This window comes from Neophocaena asiaeorientalis, unplaced genomic scaffold (genome assembly GCF_003031525.2).
Source record: "Neophocaena asiaeorientalis asiaeorientalis breed wild unplaced genomic scaffold, Neophocaena_asiaeorientalis_V1.1 scaffold78, whole genome shotgun sequence".
In the NCBI taxonomy this organism is placed as follows: Eukaryota; Metazoa; Chordata; class Mammalia; order Artiodactyla; family Phocoenidae; genus Neophocaena; species Neophocaena asiaeorientalis.
The window spans coordinates 16,579,274-16,601,284 of record NW_020175018.1 but is presented as its reverse complement, the minus strand read 5'-3'; the positions used below and the strand labels follow the sequence as shown (position 1 = coordinate 16,601,284).

The 22,011-nt window shown below is 49.7% G+C and overlaps 1 protein-coding gene across 3 annotated transcripts in view; it reads left to right on the top strand.

Annotated features, from left to right (window-relative positions):
* The window catches only part of AK8 (adenylate kinase 8), a 128,131-nt gene extending 106,414 nt beyond the window's left edge, over positions 1 to 21,717 (top strand). For 2 of the 3 annotated variants that reach the window (XM_024762633.1, XM_024762634.1), the window contains 2 exons: positions 20,153 to 20,233; positions 21,368 to 21,693. In XM_024762633.1, the coding sequence (XP_024618401.1) occupies positions 20,153 to 20,233; positions 21,368 to 21,644 (358 nt within the window). In that variant the 3' untranslated portion in view covers positions 21,645 to 21,693. Of the gene's footprint in view, positions 1 to 20,152; positions 20,234 to 21,367 lie in introns of all 3 variants that reach the window. The other variant, XM_024762632.1, reaches the window with a different exon arrangement.
* The last annotated feature ends 294 nt before the right edge of the window (positions 21,718 to 22,011 follow it).

The window sequence follows — 22,011 nt, the reverse complement described above, 5'->3', positions numbered from 1 at the left end:
GCCCTTGACTGGCTTCATGGCCTTGGCAAGTTCCCTTCTGTGGAGCCTCCATTTTCTCATCTGTAAAATGGGGCTGGTTTCAGAATGACTTCGACCTCAAAAGCACGATGCTGAGTGACAGGAGCCAGTCACAGAAGGTCACGTCCTATGTGAGATCACTTATACCAAATGTCCAGAACAGGTAAACCCACAGAGACAGAAAGCAGAATACAGGTCTCCTTTGAATACAGGTAGTGAAAATGCTCTGGAGGGTGATGGAGCGTGTTGCCTCATCTGTGAAATGGGGGGTGGTGTCCGCACATCCTCGGCGTGATGCCAGGCACAGGGCATCTGAGGAGCCAGAGCTGGTTACGAGGTGCTCTGCTCAAGAGCATCCGGAGGGGCACTGTGGCCTAGTGGTTACAGCTCAGCCTGGGGTGTCCGACTAAGCTGAACTCAAAAAGTCTGCTGTTGGGACTTCCCTGGTGGCGCAGTGGTTAAGACCCCGCCTGCCAATGCAGGGGATGCGGGTTCGAGCCCTGGTCCGGGAAGATCCCACACGCCGCGGAGCAACTAGGCCCGTGCGCCACAACTACTGAGCCCGCGTGCCACAACTACTGAGCCCGTGCACCTGGAGCCCGTGCTCTGCAGCAAGAGAAGCCACTGCAGTGAGAAGCCTGCACATGACAACGAAGAGTAGCCCCTGCTCGCTGCAACTAGAGAAAGCCCACGTGCGGCAGCAAAGACCCAACACAGCCAAAAATAAATAAATAAAATAAATAAATTTATTTAAAAAAAAAAAGTCTGCTGTTAATGAGGATGTGACCTTGGGAGTTTCACTCACTGCCTGGAGCCCCAGTTCCCACACCCATCAAATGGGGCATAATAGCTGTACCTCCCTGGTACAGGGAGAGATTCCATGACATAACATTATACAGTCAGTCCCCTACATACGAACCTTCAAGTTGCGAACTTTCAAAGATGCGAACGTCAGGCGTGAGTGACATTGCAGCTTGCCCTTCGTCTCCTTTTGCTGACGATCCTTCAGCTCTGCCATCTCCCACCTCTTCTCCCTCCTCTGGTCAGTAGGGACCCCGTCCTCTTTGCCTGTTCACTCGGTGCCACTCCTGTATCCCAGCTGTTGTACTGTAGGGCTGTACTTTTCAAGGGACTGTACGATTAAAAATGTCTTTATTTTTTGTTTCCCTTTTATGTATTATTTGTGTGACCAGTATTATAAACCTGTTACAGTACAGTACTATCTAGCCGATTGTGTTAGTTAGTTGGGTGCCTAGGCTAACTTTGTTGGACTTACAAACAAATTGGACATAACGAACCCGCTCTCGGAACGGAACTGGTTCATGTGTAGGGGACTTGCTGGTTCTGTAGCATGCTTAGCCCATAACAAACACTGTCAATATTAGCTGATTAACAACAGCCATTTCATTGGAAAATTATTCACTTAAGACATTAGGGTGTGCGTCGCCCGCCTTGCCTGAACCATATTTGCCAAATACCTTGTGCATCTCATCTCTGTGTTGGTTGCCAACTGGTCTTTTCATACTACGTATTTTAGTCTTTTAATAGCAGGACCAAACCCAAGTGCCAAGAGCAGGAAATCTTTGTTCGTATGTATACGAGAACACCTTGGAAGCTCTGTGAGGACAGGACCGTGTCTGGCTCGTTCACCGCTAGGTCCGTGGTACCTGGGACAGTGGGTGACTAGCACACAGGAGGGACTGGGTCAATATTTGTTTAACGAATGAACATAAGTTGATTCTCCTAAAGCAGAGGCATTGGTTTGCACTGAGCTATTTTCTCACCTGGCCCCTCTTACACCTGGGCACGTGGGAGATTAGGTGAGCAGTGTGGTCTACACACAGATTCATCTCACTGTGGCTCCCGGTGGCCACCATCTGTGGTGTCCTGTCTCCAGTCTGCCCGCTCTTGTGAAATGAAGTGCTGACTCCATGATGATGTCGGGGTGTCAGGCTGGTGCCTGGACCCATTAAACTATAACTCTGTACATTGTGTACACAAGAAAACCTGGTCCACTCATATGCATTCACACCATCATGCTGGTCCTTAGCTTAAAATCGATAATTTCCCTTTTTAAAAATTAGCTTTTTCTTGTTATTGTATAATTAGCGTTTTTCCTAATTGTAGAAATAATACATTCTCATTGTAAAAAAAAAAGCAGATATATATAAAGCAAAAAGTCCCCTTTTGCCCCACTCCCTCCCCCCAAAATAAACATTATGGCTAGCTTGGTGTACATCCTTCTAGATTTACTTCTCTTGTTAAACAGGCTCATATAATATATGTTATTATATGACTTTTTGTTTTAAATTTAAGAGTGTGTCTTGGCCTCTTCACCAATGTCAACACAAGTATTTGCTTGGAAGAAATTCCTGAACCAAGATGGTCGGTTGCCCTGTGCCCCAGCTTCCCTGTTTGTGCGCTGAGAATGCTACTGTTTACCTCGCAAGATGATATAAGGTCACGTTTGTAAAATATGTAGGGCAGTTGGTTGCCCATGGTAAGCACTTGATGAATGATACTTTGGTTTTCTTTTAAACCAGAATGCATTAAATCCACCTGGACTACCCATTGCTCTTTAAGTGTAGGTTGCAAGGAGATAATTTAGGCCGAGTTAACTTACTTTCCGTTAGCTTGCCATTGGCCCTTCCTCCATCCTTGAAGTGGCAACCGTTTGGGTGCTCTTCTTACCTGTGGTCCCTCGCTTCCTGCAGCCCTTCCACCTGGATCTAGTCAAAGAGACACCCCGTGCTTGTAAGAGGAGGGTCTGCTGACTCCTTGGGCCTTCTGATAGACCAGCAGTCACTTCACTGGACAGCAGAGCATTCATGAGCAACTGGGGGGTGGAGGCCGACCCTGACCACGATGTGCATTGCGGAGGAGAAAAGTGGTGAGATTGGCCTCCCTACTTGCATAAGTTAGAATCTCTAATATCACACGATAATAATATTGGCTGAAATAACGTGGGCTGTTATTACTTGCCGGACCCAACCCTAAGCGTGTGGCCGAGTCTCTTCAACCCCATTCCCGTCATGGAGCCAGAGAGCCTGAGGCTTGCCCAGGCTTGCCACAAAGCTCTTGAGTGCGGATGTGGAGAAAGCATGTGAGCATTGATCTGAGAGTGTAGCTCTGGCCGCTGGCCAGTCTCTCCTCCCATCTCTGGGTGCCAAAAGTGGAAGCAAAAGAAATTCTTTCTCAGGCATCCACCGGGGGATTGAAGATATGAACCCCGGGGTTTTTAAATCATTTATTTTAGGGGTGTGTGTGTCATGTGCGCACGTGTGTTTAGCGCCCGTGAAACCCAGACTTAGAAGCCAGGGGAGAGAGCGGAGCCATTTCAGAGGCCGGCCAGTTGGCCAGGCTACTGAGAGCAGCAGACCCTTGAGGCAGAGCTCTGATGGTCTGGGGTGCATTGGGGGGCGCTCGCCCAGGCCTCGGAGTGAACCAGGATGGTGGGCATGAAGGTGGCGTCTCTCAGAACCAGGCACCCGCTGGGCCGCGTTCTCGCTGCCCTTCAGGCCCAGAACCGTGGACTTGAGTTCTCTCTTCCGGAGCATCAGGAAAGTCTTCCTCTTCTCTGCGATTTCCTTCCAAGCACACGGCAGTGTGCTGATGGCACAGCTTCTCGATGGGTCCAAGTTTGCCCCTAACTGCGAATAATGAAACCCTGGGCAGCTACCTTGTGCCGACGGACAGAGTCGGGCCCGGAGGAAACCCTTAGCTCTGGATGCGTCCCTGGTGAACTGCCCTGGGGGACACTGGGCCCTCTGGGTGACCCAAGGGACCCCTGAACTCTAGACGGGGGCGTGCTGGGAACACTGCAGCGGCTGTGGACTTCCCCTCCCCCCTCCCTCACAGAAAAGGGGGTCAGGGCCCTGGTGTGGCCACTGTTCTGAAGCCAGCATCGGAATTGTCAGTAAAACCAAAGGCGAACCTACGCTGAGCCCTTTTAATCACCTAATGGCAGGAGACACCCGATGCCCCAGCTCGGGTTTCCAGCCTCGGCCGCAGCCCGGCCGCTGTAACTACAGCCAAGTTTGGCCGGGCTTCTCCATATTACAGCCGCGACACGAACGCACACAATTGAAGTATTTGAGAACGATGAAATATGCATGGCTATCAGTGACAGCCCCATAAAGCGCGGCAATTAGCCGCGTAATCCGAGAGAGAGGGAGCCGGCCCTCGCAGCCCGTGGCTCCCCATTAGTTAAATGCATTTTGTACGTCCTCATCCCATCAAATCAACTAACACTTCCTTTAATTGGTTCATGAATTATACAGCCGCCCCGCATTATAATTTAATCGCCTGTAAACATTCATAGGGCCCCGCTGTAAAGCGGGTCGCGCTCATTAATTCGTTAATTTCAGCAGATGGAAGGGGAGCTCGGAGGCGCGGTGGCAGAACAGAGCGCCTTGGGCAATGGAAGAAGGAAAAAAAGGTGGGGGGCCGTTTAGGTTTTTTAAGGGCTGTCAGAAACTCAATCTGTGAGCTGTCAGCAGCCCGGACCCGTCCCCACCCCCTCCACTCCACTGGCTGCTTCGGGAAGTGACTGGCGGATTCATCCGAAGGCTTGTCAACCGTCTTTAAACATCAAGCCAGCGGGTAAACCGAGCCCAATGTAAATTAATTCTTGTCTTACGGCCCCCCCTTTCTCTGTCCCCATGAATATTTCATGGCGGGCAGCATAAATATTAATTCTAATAGCTCTGCACAGTGGTTATTATTTCTGTTTTATGACAAATATTCATAAAATATTCAGGACCCTTTTTTAGAACATTTACACACTTGATTGTGAATTTCCCCAGTTTCCTGGGGACACTGTAAACATATTGGGGTTCTCTTGATGGACTTTTCCCCCTTAATTAATACCACTGGTTATTAATATTTAATCAGATTTAGGTTTTTCGAGAAGTAAAACCTACTAGGTGGGAGGGCCGAAGGGCATTTTCCCCCTTCAGTCTGTGAAATGGGAGAGTCTGTTTCTCTTTGACACCTGGGTGATCTGACAAAGGATGACCTCCCTGCCTTTTTATCTTGAAAACAGTATCTTTTCTGCATGTGTCTGTTCTCCTCTTACTTTTTAACCGAAGCTCTGGCAGCAGCCCAACTTGCTGTAATGAAATTCTTTGGAAGATGTCACTGCAATATTTATGCAAGGTTTTAACATAATTTTGGAGTAATTAAAGTGTGGGTTTAACAAACACAGTGGTGGAATCCTTAGGCAAGACAGCTGCGACTGGGGATGAAGGATCTTTTGGAATCCACATTATTTATCTTTAACCCTGAGAGGCAGCTGTGCTTGGCGTCCCCAGGGAGACAAACTGAGGAGGGCGTCCCAGCGGCTGGGGAGCCGTCGGTCAGGTGATGGAGGACACAGATGAGGTGGTGACTTTGGCCCGAAGGAGTCTGAGGTGGGGTTCAGTGACCCTTGAGGTTGGGGTGAATGGACAGTGTGGACCTCACCCCACTTGCTCCCCTCCTAAATTGCTTCAGGGTCGGTCCCTTTCCCACTTTCTGATTCTCACCAGAGACTTCGGGGATGTTGCAACAGCTGCAGGGAACAAGTGATGTTATTTTACACGTAGGAAAGTAGTGAAAGAGCAACCTAAAGGCAGCTGGACCTGGAGCCCAGCCTGGAGGCACCACTTAACCTCTTGGGAGCTTGAGTTTTTTCACCCTTGAGATGGGCAGGATCACAGGACCTTACTTGGATTAAATGGCACAACACACATGTGTAATATGCTTATTAGTGCAGGTGCCTGGCACGTAGTAAGTATAGAAAGGTTTGCAATGACGGTGATGATGGTGATGGAGGAGATTAATGAGCGGCAAAGGGTTAAAAATTGAAGCCAAGAAGTAAAATGCTTTTCGCTAGAGAGGTTCATGGAGGAAATCTCCAGCTGTGGAAAGGGTTAAAGCAAAAGCTTCTCTGCAGCACCTTATTAAAAAAAATAGAGAGTGGAAAAGTCAAGAGTGGAGATTCGGATGGTGGCCGGGACATGCTTATGTAACTCTTCACCAGGACAGGTCTTCATGTGCCATTTGTCACTGAGGGAGACTGGCTCTGGGAAAGGAAACCTCGAAATTAATTCCCCTCCCCCTCCCTGGCTTCCCTTTTCCGGGGAACGGCAACGAGGTGAGTGCACTTGTTTCCCAGGCGGTCCAAGGGTCCAGGTTTTGCTCACCCTACTCTCTGGTCCCTGAAGCGAATTCCTGCTCCTGGAGCAGTGCCTGGGATGTGCGCCCGGTAGCAGGGTGGCTGAGAGGAAAGCACATGGTGGAGGCCCCCTTGGCAGAGCATCTGCCCACCTCCTGCCCCCAGCCCTTCCAGTTGATCTGCTTAAAGTAGAGGAAGGTGGCTCTGACTCCAGAGAGCTAAAGCTGAGCCACACATTTGGGATTTGAGGTTTGGGGTTTGCGCTGAGCAGTGGACGCCAAGACCTCCCTCCCTCTCCCCTTCCTCCCTCCCTCCCCCCTCCCTCCCTCTCCCCTTCCTTCTTGCCTCCCTGCCTCCCTCCCTCCCTCTTTCCTTCCTCCATCTTTCAGCAGATTCATGATGGTGTGCTGTGCTCAGCTGCACGGACACTGGAGCTGGCTGCCTGCGTTTGCATCCTGGCTCCACCACTGTGTTAGGCAAAGTTCTCCAGAGAAATAGAACCAATGGATGTGTATTATATAGAGAGAAAGATTCATCGTAAGGAATTGGCTCATGTGGTTATGGAGACTGACAAGCTGCAAGATCTGTGGGGTGAGTCCGAAAGCAGGAGCCCCAGGAAGGGCCAAAAGGCAGAAAGGCTGAAGTGGGGTCCAGTGAGCCTTGAGGATGGGGTACATGAGCTTGTCGATCCCACCTCCACCCCACTAGATCTGAAGGTAGGAGAAAGCCAATGTCCCAATTCAAAAGCAAGCAGACAGGAGGAATTCTCTCTTACTCGGGAAAGGGTCAGCCTTTTTGTTCTATTTAGACCTTCAACTGATTGGGTGAGGCCCACCCACATTAGGGAGGGCAATCTGCTTCATTCATTCCACTAATTACTTTTGTTAATTTATTTGATTGAAGTATAGTTGATTTAAAATATTGTATTAATTTCTTCTGTATTCCACTAATTTAAATGTTAATCTCATCCAAAAATACTCTCACAGGTACACCCAGAATAATGTTTGTCCAAATATCTGGGTACCCTATGGCCTATTCAAGTTGACATACAAAATTAACCATCATGGCCACTTTCTAGCCAGGGCACTATGGCAGGTTGAATCTCTCTGTCCCTCAGTTTTCTCACATGCTATAATGGACATAATAATAATCCCCTTGTAAGGTCACAATGAGGAGTTATGACCTAAGGTAGGTCAAGTCTTAGAAGACTGCCTGCCATGTAGGCCCCATAGATATTCTGTCCTATCATCACACACTAAGCAATTTGTATGGATTTTCATATTTAATCCTTAAAATAACTTTGCAAGGTACTTTTTTTTTTAATCCTCACATATGGAGACTTGGAGGGTAAAAATGGCTGGTCCCACAGTGGGCCAGAAGGTGGCGCTGGAATTTGAACCCAGGTCTTTCTGACCTCAGAACCCATGTCTAAGCCAGTCCCCTCTTCTCCACTGCCACACGAATGCACTGGTCCCTGCCTCACAGCTGATAGCCTGGTGGAGGATGGGCATGCAAACAGGAAGCTATGTTCACATAAATGGGACCGAATACTTTAAGGCTCCTGGTGCCTTTCAGGGCACATGTCACAGTTTGGGTTCTCCTGGAAGCAGAGGCTGAGACAGTCATGGGGTGGAAAAGGCTTTGTGAGCAGGTAAGAGCTGAGCCAGGAAAAGGGATGAAGCAGGATGGGGCAGGGGGAGCCATGGGATCAGGAGGCAGGCTGACCCCAGACTCCACCAGCCCAGCAGGGACCTCCTGAGGGAGGGCTGTGTGGGGCAGAAGTGGCCAGGCCCTGGTACCTGTCCGTGCTCATTCCCTGGCCAAGGGCCACCCCAGAAGAATGTGACCTTGCTCAAAAGCTTGGGTTAAAAGGTCTATCAGTCGGTGCATGAATAAACAAAATCTGGTCTGTCCACACCCTGGGACACCATTTGGCCGTAAAAGGGAATGAAGTTCTGATACATGCTACAATGGGGATGACCCTTCAAAACATTAGGCTAAATGAAGGATGCCCGGCACGTAGGGCCACATGGATATTCTATGTTGTTATTATGCAGTAAGCACTTTATATGCATTATTATGTTTAACTTTTCAAATGACCTTGTGAGGTCCTCTTTTTTTTTTCTTAATTTTCCTAAACGGAGACTTGGAGGGCCATGCGTTGTATGATTCCATTTGTATGAAGTGTCCAGATGAGGCAAACCACAGAGACAGAAAGCAGACTAGCAGTTGCCAGGGGCTGGGAGCTGGGGGGTGGGGACAGCCTTCTCACGGGTACAGGGTTTCCTTTGGGGGTGATGAGAATCTCCCAAACTTATATCGCGTTGACGGTTGCACACGCTGTAAATACGCTAGAAAGAACTGCATTGTATACTTTTAGGGGGGTGAATTATATCTCAGTAGCTATGTTTAAAAACAAAAAAAAAGAACATAGGGTTCAAGTCCCTGGAAGATATTTACAGCTGGAGGCTGTCAGCTGACCCTGCCCCTTACAGCTGAGACACAAATTTTTTCTTGAAGCGGCGGATCCGACGGAGCGTCCACGTGTCGGCCAGACCACGGCCGCACTGACAGAATGTTCACCAGCCCAGTCGTCCTTTCGGGACTGAACTGGTGTCCACACCGGCGTGCTTCACGGTTGACCAGCGTTGATCTGTGTTCCCACTGTCAGGAGGGACCCCAAGGCAGCCAGGTGCTGGTGTGGCTGCAGGTGCTCTGAGCGCAAGATAGAAGGCGCAGTGTGGCTTCTGGCCACTGCACAGGGAAGACAGGTTTCCAGGAACACACAGGAACTTCTCACACAGAAGAAGACCAGCTGGGTGGTGAGCCAGGCCCCCTCAAACACAGACACGGAGCTGAAGGACGACCGAGGGAAAGGCAGTGATGAGTGTAGGTGCCCAGTGGCCCCTGAGGGCCGTTTTGGCCCCGCCCAGGTGATTGCCCTGCCCTGATGGCTGACTTGCTGACCTTGTGTGGGCACGAGAGATGCGGGGAGAGGGCAGTGTTGCCAGAGTTTGGACACCGGGCCTGCCTGGACCCGGGGAAAGCCAGAATTTTTAGAGTCCTCCTGTGTCCAGTCTGAGAGCCACTGGTATAGCTGGCGCCCCGAGTTGGCAGAGACTGGCTAGTCCTGGAGTGTAGCTCTAGCTTGCTTTCCACTTGTCCACTGTCATTTTTTTTTGCCTTAAGCTCATCTGCCTTTCTCTTTGGGAAAAGTTTGCAGAACTTTCTGACTTCCAATGATGTGCATTTCATGATCATCTAGGAAGTGTCTGGGTGGCCGTGCACAGAGGAATTATTCTCTTTCTTCCCAGTGGTGATGGAGGCAGAAATGTTTCAAGGACTCTCAGATGGAGACGGATTATGCAGGAATTTGAACCTGGGGTCACTCTCCTTACACCGGACTGGGGCACTTTGCACAGTGCATGCTGAACCGCCAGGCGTGCTGGTTAATTTCCCAGTTAATGACAGTCGTGGAGACTGTTCTTCCTGCCCCTGGAGAGATTTTAGAGGTGGGCCGTGTAGATTTGCCACTATCAATTATGCACAGTTTTAAACAGGAAATGGCCAGTGGGAGCCTTGTTTTCTGAAGGAGTGGGGAGCCGGCGGGGAGGGGACCCTGCAGCGGCTACCTGAGGGCAGGAGGCATGCTGCACAGGGGTTTAAAATGAGGTTGAGATGTTCGGCCTTTTGTTTTCAAATTGTACTCTTGTCAGAGTAAAAAGGATACATAGTAAAAAATTTTAAACTGTGGCCGGGGACTTTTCCGGTCTCCAGGGAAGCCTTGCATCCAAACCCTGTCCAGCATCGCATTCTGTGACGGGAATCAGCCTGCACCTGTGGCTGGGTGGACCCGGGGGCCGATCCCAGAGAGCTGACTGGGCCGTCCCTGTGAGATGGAATAGGGCCTTGCACGGCATCACAGCTGGTTCCCTCACGTGCTAATCCACTCATTCGCTGCACGTTTATTCAGCCCTCCCCACATCCCCGCACGAAGGTTGCAGCACAGACAAGGCAGCCCAGCCCCTGTCCTCAGACAGCTCCTCCCACAGGGTACTCAGAGGTGTGGATCCTTCTGCAGCTGACCCAGTTCTTATTTTTTGTTTTTTTGATAGTCTGTTCATAATTCACTTGTTTCCTCTAACCACTCTCTCCCAAGTCCTACCATCCTCAGCTCCATTCATCTTTCATTCCCATTAGAGTCCTCTAACAGCTTGCCCATCCCTCACTGCCATCCCCACATGCAGCCACCTCTAGGCACGATGCGGCCTCTCCCTGCCCTTGGACTAGGCGGAGGCCTTGTCCTGACACGTCCATAAAAATGGTTACTCCTGCTTTGTGCTATCCAATGGCCCCACTTGTTGCAGTCATATGAGGACTATTTTGCAATAGCTTTGATGTTGCCTCACCTCTCTGATGTGTCAGGGGCACACGTTTTAAAGGTGAGCAGACCATTCTACTGTACAGTGTCACCTTGCCTTCTTTCTTGGTGGCTCTCCTTTCTCTCTGTTTCCTTGCTTCAGTGGCAGTCATTGAAAGTTCTCCTTCGAGAGAAGACCCCTTGATTATATCAAAGCTTGAGAGCCACTGCTGCCTACGCTCCAGCCCCGAAAAAGGGCTCCGCGTTGGCAGAGGCTGAGTCTTGGTTTAAAGTGTGGATAATGTCGCTGCCTTCCTTCCGGGTTTTGAAGGAACTGGGGAAGGAGGAGTCGTTTGAGCCTTTTTCAGGAAACTGTTTTCCTGGACCAGACTTTCCCAATTTGAATATCAAATTTGGAAACACAAGGTACGAAGGGATCTATTTGTGCGTCCTCCTTTATGTCATTAGTTGTGCGTGTAATTCACATTTGTATGTAGTCTGGATGCAAATCCTTTATCAGACATAGATTTCATAGTTATTTTCTCCCAGTCTATGGCATCTTTTTCATTTTCTTAAGGTCTTCGGAAGAGCAGAAGTCTTCAATTTTTAGATTTCTAATGAAATCTAATTTATCCATTAAAAAATCTGTGTGTCATGATTTTGGTGTCAAATGTAGGAATTCTTTAACCCGAAGTCACAGAGATTTTCTTCCAGAAGTTTAATTGTTTCAGGTTTATATTTAGGTTCGTGATCCAGTTTGATGTAAATTTTGTGTATGGTGTGAGGTATGGGTCAAGATTATTATTATCATTATCATTATTTGCATATGGACATCTAATTATTCCAGCAACACTGGGTGAAAAAACCATCTTTCTCCATTGAATTGTGTTGGTACCTTTGTTGAAAAGCGATTGGTCGTATTTGTACGAGTCAACTTCCAGACTCTTTAATCCATTGTGTCTAGCCTTTCACTAACACTCCTACTGTCTTGACTGCTGTGGCTTTGTAGTAAGTCTTGAAATCAATTTGTTCTGCTTTTTCAACGTGTTTCAGTGATTCTAATTCTTTTCCAGAAAAACGGTCCATATAAATTTGAGAATTAACTTGTGTGGAATCTTCAGAACACCTTCTTGTAATTTTGATTAGAATTGCATTGAATCTGCAGATCTAGTAGGATTGACATTTTAACACTATTGAGGCTCTGAGTCCATGAACATGGTATAGCTCCCCATATGTATTTAAGTCTTTGGTTTCTTTCACCAGTGTTTTGTAATTTTCATCAGACAGATCTTATACATATTTTGTTAGCTTTATACCTAAGTATTTCGTTTTTATATTATAGTAAATGGTACTTTAACATTTCCATCTCCAGTTGTTTATTGTTAGTGTCTTGAAAAGTTGGTTTGTCTTTTGTAGTCTGCAAATTCACTAAACCTACTTATTAGCTATAGTGACCTCTTTGATCATTCTTTGGGGCTTTGAATTAGATGATCGTGTCATCTGCAAATAACACAATTTTATTTCTTCCTTTCCATTTGTATGCTTGCCATGTCCTTTTCTTGATATATTGCACTATCCAGGACTTCCAGTAAGACGTTGAATAGGAGTTGTGAAAATGGACGTCCTTGCTGTGTTCCCAATCTGAAGGGGAAAGCATTCAGTCTTTTGTTTCTAATTATTTATTTATTTATTAATTATTTTTCAATTTATTTATTTATTTATTTTGGCTGTGTTGGGTCTTCGTTTCTGTGCGTGGGTTTTCTCTAGTTGCGGCAAGCGGGGGCCACTCTTCATCGCGGTGCGCAGGCCTCTCACTGTCGCGGCCTCTCTTGTTGCGGAGCACGAGCTCCAGACGCGCAGGCTCAGTAGTTGTGGCTCATGGGCCTAGTTGCTCCGCGGCATGTGGGATCTTTCCAGACCGGGGCTCGAGCCCCTGTCGATCCCGTGGATTCTCAACCACTGCGCCACCAGGGAAGCCTAGCATTCAGTCTTGATGTTAGCTGTAGTTTTTTGGTAAATACCTTTTATTAGACTGAGGAGGAAGTTACCTTCTATTTCTAGTTTGCTTAGAATATTTATCAGGAACTGATATAAATTGTGTTAAATGCTTTCCTACATCTATTGAGATGATTATATAGTTTTCTTCTTTAGTCTAATAATATGGTTATATTGATTGATTTTCAAATATCGAACCAGATTTTCATTACTAGGCTAAACCCCATTTATTGTAATGTATTATTCTTTTTATGTATTGCTGGGTTCAATTTGCTAATATTTTGTTGAGTATTTTTGCATCTGTATTCATGAGGGATATTGGTCGATAGTTTTCTTGTAGTGTCTTTGTCTGGTTTTTGGTATCAGGGAAAGGCAGCCTAATTAATTAAGTTCTATTCTTTCCTTTTCTATTTTCTGAGTATGTATAGCATTGGCCTTATAATTAGTATAGAATTAGTACTATTATAGGTTCATATTTTTTGGTCCATCCATTTATTTGTATACATATGTATATTTAGAACCTCATTAAATTGTAAACTTATTCAAGGCTAGAAATCCACCCCTCCTCCTACCTTCATCATAATGTCTATTAACCACACCGTTGTGCTTATTTTTTATTGTGATAAAATATGCATAACATAAAATTTAATATTTTAACCTTTTGTTTTTGGCCATGCATACAGCATGTGAACTCTTAGTTCCCCGACCAGGGATCGAACCCATGCACCCCTGCAGTGGAAGCCTGGAGTCTTAACCACTGAACCATCAGGGGAGTCCCCTATTTTAACTATCTTTAAGTGTACAGTTCAGTGGTACTAAGTACATTCTCCTTGTGCAACCATCACCTCCATCCGTCTCCAGCACTTTTCCATCTTCCCAAACTGAAACTCCATCTCCACTAAACAACAACTCCAAATTTCCCCTTCCCCCCAGCCCCTGGCTCCCACCATTCTTTTTTTTTTTTTTTTTGGCCGAGCTGCTTGGCTTTGTGGGATCTTAGTTTCCTCACCAGGGATCGTACCTGGGTCCCCTGCAGTGAAAGCGCTGAGTCCTAACCACTGGACCATCAGGAAATTCCCCCACCATTCTGCTTTCTGTCTTTATGAATTTGACTAATCTAGATACCTCATATAAGTGCCATCATATAATACTTACCCTTTTGTGTCTGATTATTTCACTTAGTGTAATGTCTTCAAGGTTCATCCATGTTGTAGCAGGTGTCAGGATTTCATTCCTTTCTAAGGCTGAATGATATTCCATTGTGAGTGTATGTCACGTTTTGTTTATCCAGTCGTCCACTGATGGACGTTTGGGTTATTTCTGCCTTTTGGCTGTTGTGAATAATGCTGCCGTGAACTTGGGTGTGCAAATATCTATTCCAATTTCTGCTTTCCCTTATTTTGGGTATATATCAGAGGTGGAATAGCTGGATCACTTGTTGCACCATTTTACATTCCCACTAGCAATGCACAAGTGTTCCACTTTCTCCACAATCTCACCAGCCAACACTTGTCATTTGCTGTTTTTTAAAATACTTATTTATTTGGCTGCGCCGGGTCTTAGTTTGCGGCACGCGGGAACTTCGTTGGCGCGTGCGGGATCTAGTTCCCTGACCAGGGATTGAACCCAGGCCCCCTGCCTCGGGAGCACGGTATCTTAACCACTGGACCACCCGGGGAAGCCCCTTTGCTGTTTTTTTGATAATAACCATCCTGATGTGTGTGAAGTGGCATCTCACTGTAGTTACATCATGGTGCTTTGTATGGAGTTTTGCACAGAGTAGAGACTTACTGGTTGAGATCAAGAGGCTAATAAGGGCAGACCCCTGCCTCTGGACAGAACTGGACATCATATTTATTTAAAGCCAGTTATTATATGTCATATCTCTCAATTTATCAAATCTATCCATGGGTCCAGAGAAAATTCTAGCCCTCTGTCCCCAGTGAGTTTAGCTCTGGAGCAGGGGGTAAGCTTCAAGGCCTTTGAGGAAGAGGCTTCCTTTGCTCCCCAGACACAGCCCCAGGCAGTATGATCAGAGGGGTCATAATGGGGGTGGGTCAGGAGATCCCCGCTGTCATTCACTGTCTGCCATCAGTGCCCTGGGTGACGGAGTGTGAGCCCTCTCCTCTCTGGGACTCAGTTTCCCCATCTTGTACACTGAGCGATTGAATCAGAGCAGTGGTTCTCAAAGTTGGCTGCATACAACAATCACTTGGGGAGCTTTTAAAAATCTCCACTCCCAGGCCTCCCCTTGGGCCAATTATAGCAGAATCCCTAGGTGTGGGGCCCAGGCCTCAGTATTCTCAAAGCTCCCCTTCCAGTTCCAAGGTTTGGCCAAGGTGAGACCTGGGGTAACAGCCGTGCTTCCCATACCTGCCTGAGCGTGAGGGTCACCTGAGCTGCTGACTTACAGCTCTCGCAGCTCCTCCCGTGGAGGTTTTGGCTTGGTAGCTCTGGGAAGGCTGCCTGGAATGCTTGGTTTTGTTTTTTAATAATTATTTTTTGAAGAATAGATGATTTACAACACTGTGTTAGTTTCAGGTCGGAATCTGTGTTTTAGACAAGCCCTCCAGATGATCCCCAACGTCAGGCAGATCTGGGAGACACGGGATCAGAGCGGCACGTCTCCAGCCTCGATGTGCACACACCTCCCTCTAGGTCTTGTGAAAATGCAGACTCTGATTCAGTGGGTGGGTGGTGGGGCTGGTACTTTTGCTGCTGGTCCAGGGGCCCCACTTTGAGGGGCGAGGGATTAGAGGTACCTTCCACCTCCCTCCTGAGGCAGCCACCAGCCTGAAATTCTGCAAACCCCAAGGCAGGCGTAGCTCCCTGCCCTGGTGAACCCAAGCACATATGCCAGGGGTGTCTCTGCCCGGTTCGCCCTGCTTTGAATATTCTTTGCTTTCACATTCTGTCTTTCCTAGCTGTTATTGTAAATGATACCCAAAACCGGCATGGGGGGCACGCACAGGGCAGCAGAGCTGAGTGGGCTCCCCACTCTCCCCGCCACCTGGCTGTGGCACCAGGTCGCCATGAGCCTGGCTAAACAGAAGCTTCCAGCGTGGAAGCACGGCTCCTCCCCAGCGAGGCTTTTCCCAGCGACGTGTTTCAAGTACCAATTTGGTGTCCTTGCGCTTCTGATCTCACCAGCCTTTCACAAGCCATTCCCCTGAATGACGACAAGCGATCTTGATATGCTGGGTTAAAAATCTTTCAATGGGGGCTCCTTTGTTTATGAAGCAGCATCCATTATCACGGATTTCCAAACTGGCTCCCTTTCTACTGGCGTCGGCATCCGGAGCGGCACCGTCAGCCGCCAGCTGCGGTGACAGCCACGTTTTGGTGTTGCTGTTGGGCCTCTCAAGTTCTGGGGGTGCGGGGGGGGCAGGCATGTTTGGAGTGTAAGAGATGAAAGCACATTGAAACATCTGTGCTCCCGTGTTCAGACGCTCCTGATCTCGCATGTTTTATTTGGAGGCTGTTATTTTGAGGCACGTGGGGAATGGAGATCATTGTCGAGAATGAGTGCGGGGGAAGAGGTGGGTTTTCATGGCTCCCGCCCACACCCCAGGCTGTGCTCACTTCGTGGAGGGGAGGCTGCAGCTTTCCTCAGCTACCAGCGAGGGGCTTCTTGGCAACTGGGCAGAAGTGAACCTCAGCAAACGGTGTGGGCAAAAAGAGAGAACGAGAAGAAAGTCAGTGGGAGACACTAGTCTTTTTTAAGATTTTTGGCTGCGTTGGGTCTTCGTTGCCGCGCAACGGCTTTCTCTAGTTGCGGCCAGCGGGGGCTTCTCACTGCAGTGGCCTCTCTTGTTGCGGAGCACGGGCTGTAGGCGTGCGGGCTTCAGTAGTTGTGGCTCGCAGGCTTAGTTGCTCCACGGCATGTGGGATCTTCCTGGCCCAGGGCTTGAACCCATGTCCCCTGCATTGGCAGGCGGATTCTTAACCACTGCGCCACCAGGGGAGCCCGGGAGATGCTGGTCTTGAAGGAGAGCATTTGACTCACATTTGACTCTTTTTTTTTTTTTAATTTACACATTTTCCAGAAGCAGGTGTGGAGAGACTAGATGTAGTAGATGGCCTTTGGATAACAATTGCAGGAAACCCAGCTCAAACTGGTTTATGCAAAAGAGATTTATGTATTCATGTCGGGGAAACATGGAGGGGCGTTTGGCTTCAGGTACAGCTTGATCCAGGGTGCCAAACAGTGTCTCTCACCATCTCTCTGCTCTCTCGGGGTGGGCTTTATTCTCAGGTGGGCTGTCTCTGGGTGCAGGCCCCAGGCAACCCCAGGCTCCCGTGCCAACAGCTTAGCAGCCCCAGAAAAAGTGAAGCTCCTTTCTCTCTGGCAAGCCTTGGGGCAGCCTCTCATTGGCCTGGCTTCCATCAGTCTGCACCCTGACCCAACTTCTGTGGCCAGGAGGAGCTGGCACTCAAATTGGCCACACCTGGGCCTCCCTCATGCCCAGCCCCACAGCCCGGGGATGAGATAACTCCAAACAAGTCATAGGGATACGTGGGCATCGGGGTGGCTCCCCAGAGGGGCTCAGGAAAATCGCCAGGAAGCAGTGTGAAGACGGAGCGCGGCATCTGGGGCGGCCCAGCTCTGCCACCTCCTCACGTCAGCTGCGGCCACATCCTTCATTGCCCTGTGGAACTCAGACCAGTGACTCCTGACTCTTTTTAAGAACCAGGACCCTTTTGAGAATCTGTTGTGAAACATGGATCTATCCCTTCCCCCAAATCACACGCACTCCATAGTTTGTGTGTGACTTCCAGGGGTCACAGGACCTTCCAGAGTGCCTGGCCCAGGTGTTCTCCAAGGCAGCGGATTCCAGGCACTGGGTGTGGGGAGGGGGCAATACTGGGCGCCCTCCAATGTCTGCTGAACCAGCATTTCTGGGCCAGGGTGTTGGCATACAGCAGAGTCACAGTCTCCCAAGGGGATTCTGATGCCCCTGGTCCCCGGGAATTAGGGAAACGCTGATCCCTTCCAGCCCCGGAATTTAGCAGCATTCTCAACTCTACCAGTTGGTTGAGTTTTTTGGCTGGGATGGAGGAAAGTCAGTCAGGAGGCAGAGAGAGCATATAAATAGAGCACTAGAATGGTGTGCCACCTGTTCACTTATTCCTTCCTTTCCTGAGTGCTTCCCGGGTGTCGGGACACTGGCTGGGGGCAGGTCATGGCTCTGGCCCTAGGGGTGGCACCTGGGCCCAAGAGGCTGGTCCAGGGCCCATGGGGACCAATGTGCCACTGGACCCATTAAAGCTTGGCCTCTTGGCGGCCTGATCAACACACCTGGTGAATTCCTGGGATGCCGGTGAAGGCTTCTTGTTCACTAACTTAGGAGGAGACAGAGGATCCACCCTAAAAAGACTCCCACCCAGTTGTGAAGGCGGGAAATCGCTGAGTACGTTTTTCTTACACTTAGAGGTGCTTTTCGCCTGAATTTACTTACTCGGAAGTGACATGGACAAGGTGTTGGGTGCACAGTGAGGCTGTCACCGCTCCCGCTGTCACGGATGTCGTCCCCAGTGGAAGTTGCATCAGTCATGGGACGCTGATGTCCGAGATGACAGCTCTGTTAAATGTCCTGTCTCAGTCCCATACGATGGGCTGGTAAACACAGGGCCTCACTGCAGAGCCTGGCACACAACAGGCACTCAATAAGCATAGGCATGAATTAATTAGAGTAATGAATAAACAGTAAGTGAGCCATAGAATATTCCAGAACTTATTTTTTTAAAAACAAACTGAGGGCTTCCCTGGTGGCGCAGTGGTTGAGAGTCCGCCTGCTGATGCAGGGGACACGGGTTCGTGCCCCAGTCCGGGAAGATCCCACATGCCGCAGAGCGGCTGGGCCCGTGAGCCATGGCCGCTGAGCCTGCGCGGCCGGACCCTGTGCTTCGCAACGGGAGAGGCCACAACAGTGACAGGCCCGCGTACCAAAAACAAAAAAAACGAACTGAGATGGCTTGATGCCAGAAGACAGGCCCTGGATTAGATCTGTGGGGAAGAGCTAGAACACTTGGTCCTTCACCCAGTCCCACTTCCCCCAGCCGGACCCCAGCCAGAGCGGTGGCACCTCCCACCGGTTCCATTTGCCTCCCGACTGACACGGGGCGGTAATGCTTTGCGGTAGGGCCTGTCCCACACAGAGTGAGAGGCTGAGCAGTACCCCTGGCGTCCACCCACTAGATGCCAGTAGCACTCCCCCCGCCCCGCGTTGTGACAGCCACAAACATGTTGCCAGATAGCTTCTCAGGGCAAAATCAGCCCTGATTGAGAACCTCTCCTCTCAGGTTTTATATAAAGAAAGGCTTCCCAAGGACAGATAACGTATTGTATCTCTTGTATGTGGAATCTAAAAAAAAATGGTACAAATGAACTTATTTACAAAACAGAAATAGAGTCACAGATGTAGGAAACAAACTTATGGTTACCAAGGGGGGAAGGAGAGGTGGGATGAATTGGGAGATTGGGATTGACATGTACACACTCCTCTATATAAAATAAATAACTAATAAGGACCTACTGCACAGCACAGGGAACCCTTCTCAATACTCTGTAATGACCTATATGGGAAAAGAAGCTAAAAAAGAATTGATATATGTATAACTGATTGACTTTGCTGCATAGCAGAAAGTAACACAACACTGTAAATCAACTATACTCCAATAAAAATTTTAAAAGGAGGGCTCCCCTGGTGGCGCAGTGGTTGAGAGTCCGCCTGCCGATGCAGGGGACGCGGGTTCGTGCCCCGGTCCGGGAAGGTCCCACATGCCGCGGAGCGGCTGGGCCCGTGAGCCATGGCCGCTGAGCCTGCGCGTCCGGAGCCTGTGCTCCGCAACGGGAGAGGCCGCGACAGTGAGAGGCCCGCGTACCGCAAAAAAAAAAAAATTAAAAAAGGAAAAAGAAAGAAAGAAAGACTTCCACCGCCAAAGAGGGAGGGGATTAAACCATTTGAACTAGGGGTTCAGGAGATGGATTCTCAGGCAGGCCCAGTCGGAGTCCTGAGTTATCAGAAGTGAGAGCTGTGTCTTTTCTGCTGGGACTGTTGATTTTGAGGGTCCTGCTCCCTTGGGTCCAGGACTCCTCTGTGAAAGAGAAAGTGAGAAAGCCCTGCACTAAGCTTGTCACACGCTTCTTTTCCTTACATCTTCAACACCAGCAACGATCACTGGACCCATTTTGCTGGTGAGGAAACTGAGTCTGACAGAGGTTGCGTTAGTGGCCCAAGGTCGCCCAGCAGGTCCACGGTGGAGGTGAGATTCTAACCCAAGTCTGTGTGACTCCAGAGAACACGCTGTCCTGCCACAAGGATGGCGCATCTGCTCCCCGAAGCTCACCTGAGTGATGCCCGCCCCCCACAGAGTCTCCCCTACCCCCGGGAGTGATGGGCGCTGGGCACCGTCCCTGAATCAGGGCGCGGAGAGCTTCCACGGCAGGGAGGCCACGCCTGCATCTTTCCCGGGTGACCGTCCAGAGTCTGATACCCTGAGCCACGAGTGATGGCTACCGAGACTCCACCCACTCTCGGGGGCTGATGCCCACCCTGGTCTCGGACGAGTCCAGCCTGCGGTTCCCTCCAGCTGACCATGGTGCTTGTTCTTCCTCGTAGGGTGTTTTTCCTGAATGTGCCATTCGATTCCATCATTGAGCGGCTGACCCTGAGAAGAACCGACCCTGTCACAGGAGAAAGGTTTGTGCCAGGCTCCACGCCCCACCAGGGACCCCCTCTCCCCATGTAGCTGACCGATGTTTCCAGGGATGACGCCAGTGACGGCTGACAGAAGACTCTAGAAAGGGGGTTCCCCCAGCTATAGCTCCTCTGCGCTTCCTGTCGGCCCCTCTTTTCCTGGAAGAGCAGCAAGAAAATTAATGTCCGGGGCTCTACAGCAGTTGTTGAAATGTTCGCCGGCTCTGTCCTGGGCTCGGCGGGTGAAATGGCGCTCCAGGCCTCTGCTGTGACCACAGTACATCCCAGATGTGGTTGCTGTTCAGACGCGTCCCCTCGGGAACCAGTTCACCTTCGAGCCCTCCCACAGCTACGGGGGTAAATCCTGAGTTTTATTCTGCATCTGACCAAGTACAATCACTGTGTTGGTGTTGAAATCCAACTTATAGTCTCTGCGATTGCAAAGAGGTAGAAGCTTCCATCTTCCCAGTAATCAAGGCCCTGTTTCTTGGTCACCAGACCACGTTTCTCAGTAGGGAGTGAGGAGGGGCTCGAAGGAAATACCAGGATTTTCCTGAACTATAGGTCTGATCTGTCGCCTTGCTGCTGGGGGACATCTTTTCACTGACCTGTGTCAAGTACCATGACCTTCACGCTGCCATGCCCCTGGGGTCTCTCCAGCAGTGACGGTGGCACTTCCCGTCATCTCTGCTCACACTTGGTGTTATGATGTCCCATCCCCCATTGGACTGTGAACTCCATAAAGCCAGAGGCAACTGCCTTGCCTGCCGCTGTGTCGTCAATAGCAAATGCGTACCAGGTGTCCATGGCAGCTGATAAATATCGTTTGGAATGAGGAAGAGAAGAAAGGAGAAAGGAAGGGAATGAAAGGAAGAAAGGCATTCGGCCCTCGGTATATTACTATATTCTGTCCTATTACTGATCTGCATTTTTCTCTCCTGGGCAGGGCCTAGGCTTTGGGTCTCTCTTTGGGTCGGCTCCCGGACCCAACTGAGGGTGTGCACACAGCTGGTACAGAGTAAATGTTTGGTGGCGGTGGTGAGGGTGACCAGCTTGCTCGGCAGTAGGACAGAGGGCCCCTTTCTGCCCTGTCCTCTGAGCTGGACCAGGGATCACCTGCTTCCCCTCCTCTCGCAGGTGCCACCTCGTGTACAAGCCACCTCCGACCATGGAAATCCAGGCCCGTCTCCTGCAGAGCCCAAAGGATTCTGAAGAGCAGATCAGGCTCAGAATGGAGCTGTTCTACAGGAATTCCGCTGAGCTGCAGGAGTTCTACAGGCAGGCCATCACCCTCAACGGGGACCAGGACCCGTACACGGTCTTTGAATACATAGAGAGTGGGGTCATTAATCCCCTGCCCAAGAAAGTTCCCGGCTTAAGAGCAAAGGAGTATCCCCCAGGGGAACAAAGTTAATCCTTCTCCCCCGACCTTCTGGAAACTCAGCCAAGCCAATAAAGAGTGCGGAGCGCAGTCTCGTGTGTCCTGAAGGTGAGGCGGCCAGAAGGTTGCCTCGTTTGGGGGTCTGGGAGCACAGGACAGGCAAAGTCCCGGAGAGCAGTCAAAGCAGAGCGCTGCGGACCAGGTCAGACCTGGGACGCACTGTGGCTCCAGCACCAACGTGCTGTGCACCCTGGGATTGTCACCCGATCCTCGGACCCCCTCGTTTCTCACAACTAAAACGGGGTAATAACAGTCCCTGCCTCACGGGCTTGCTTTGGGACTAAAGGGGATGATGCTGGTGAAGCGCTCAGCACAGAGCCTGGCCCATGCTGTGCTCTCA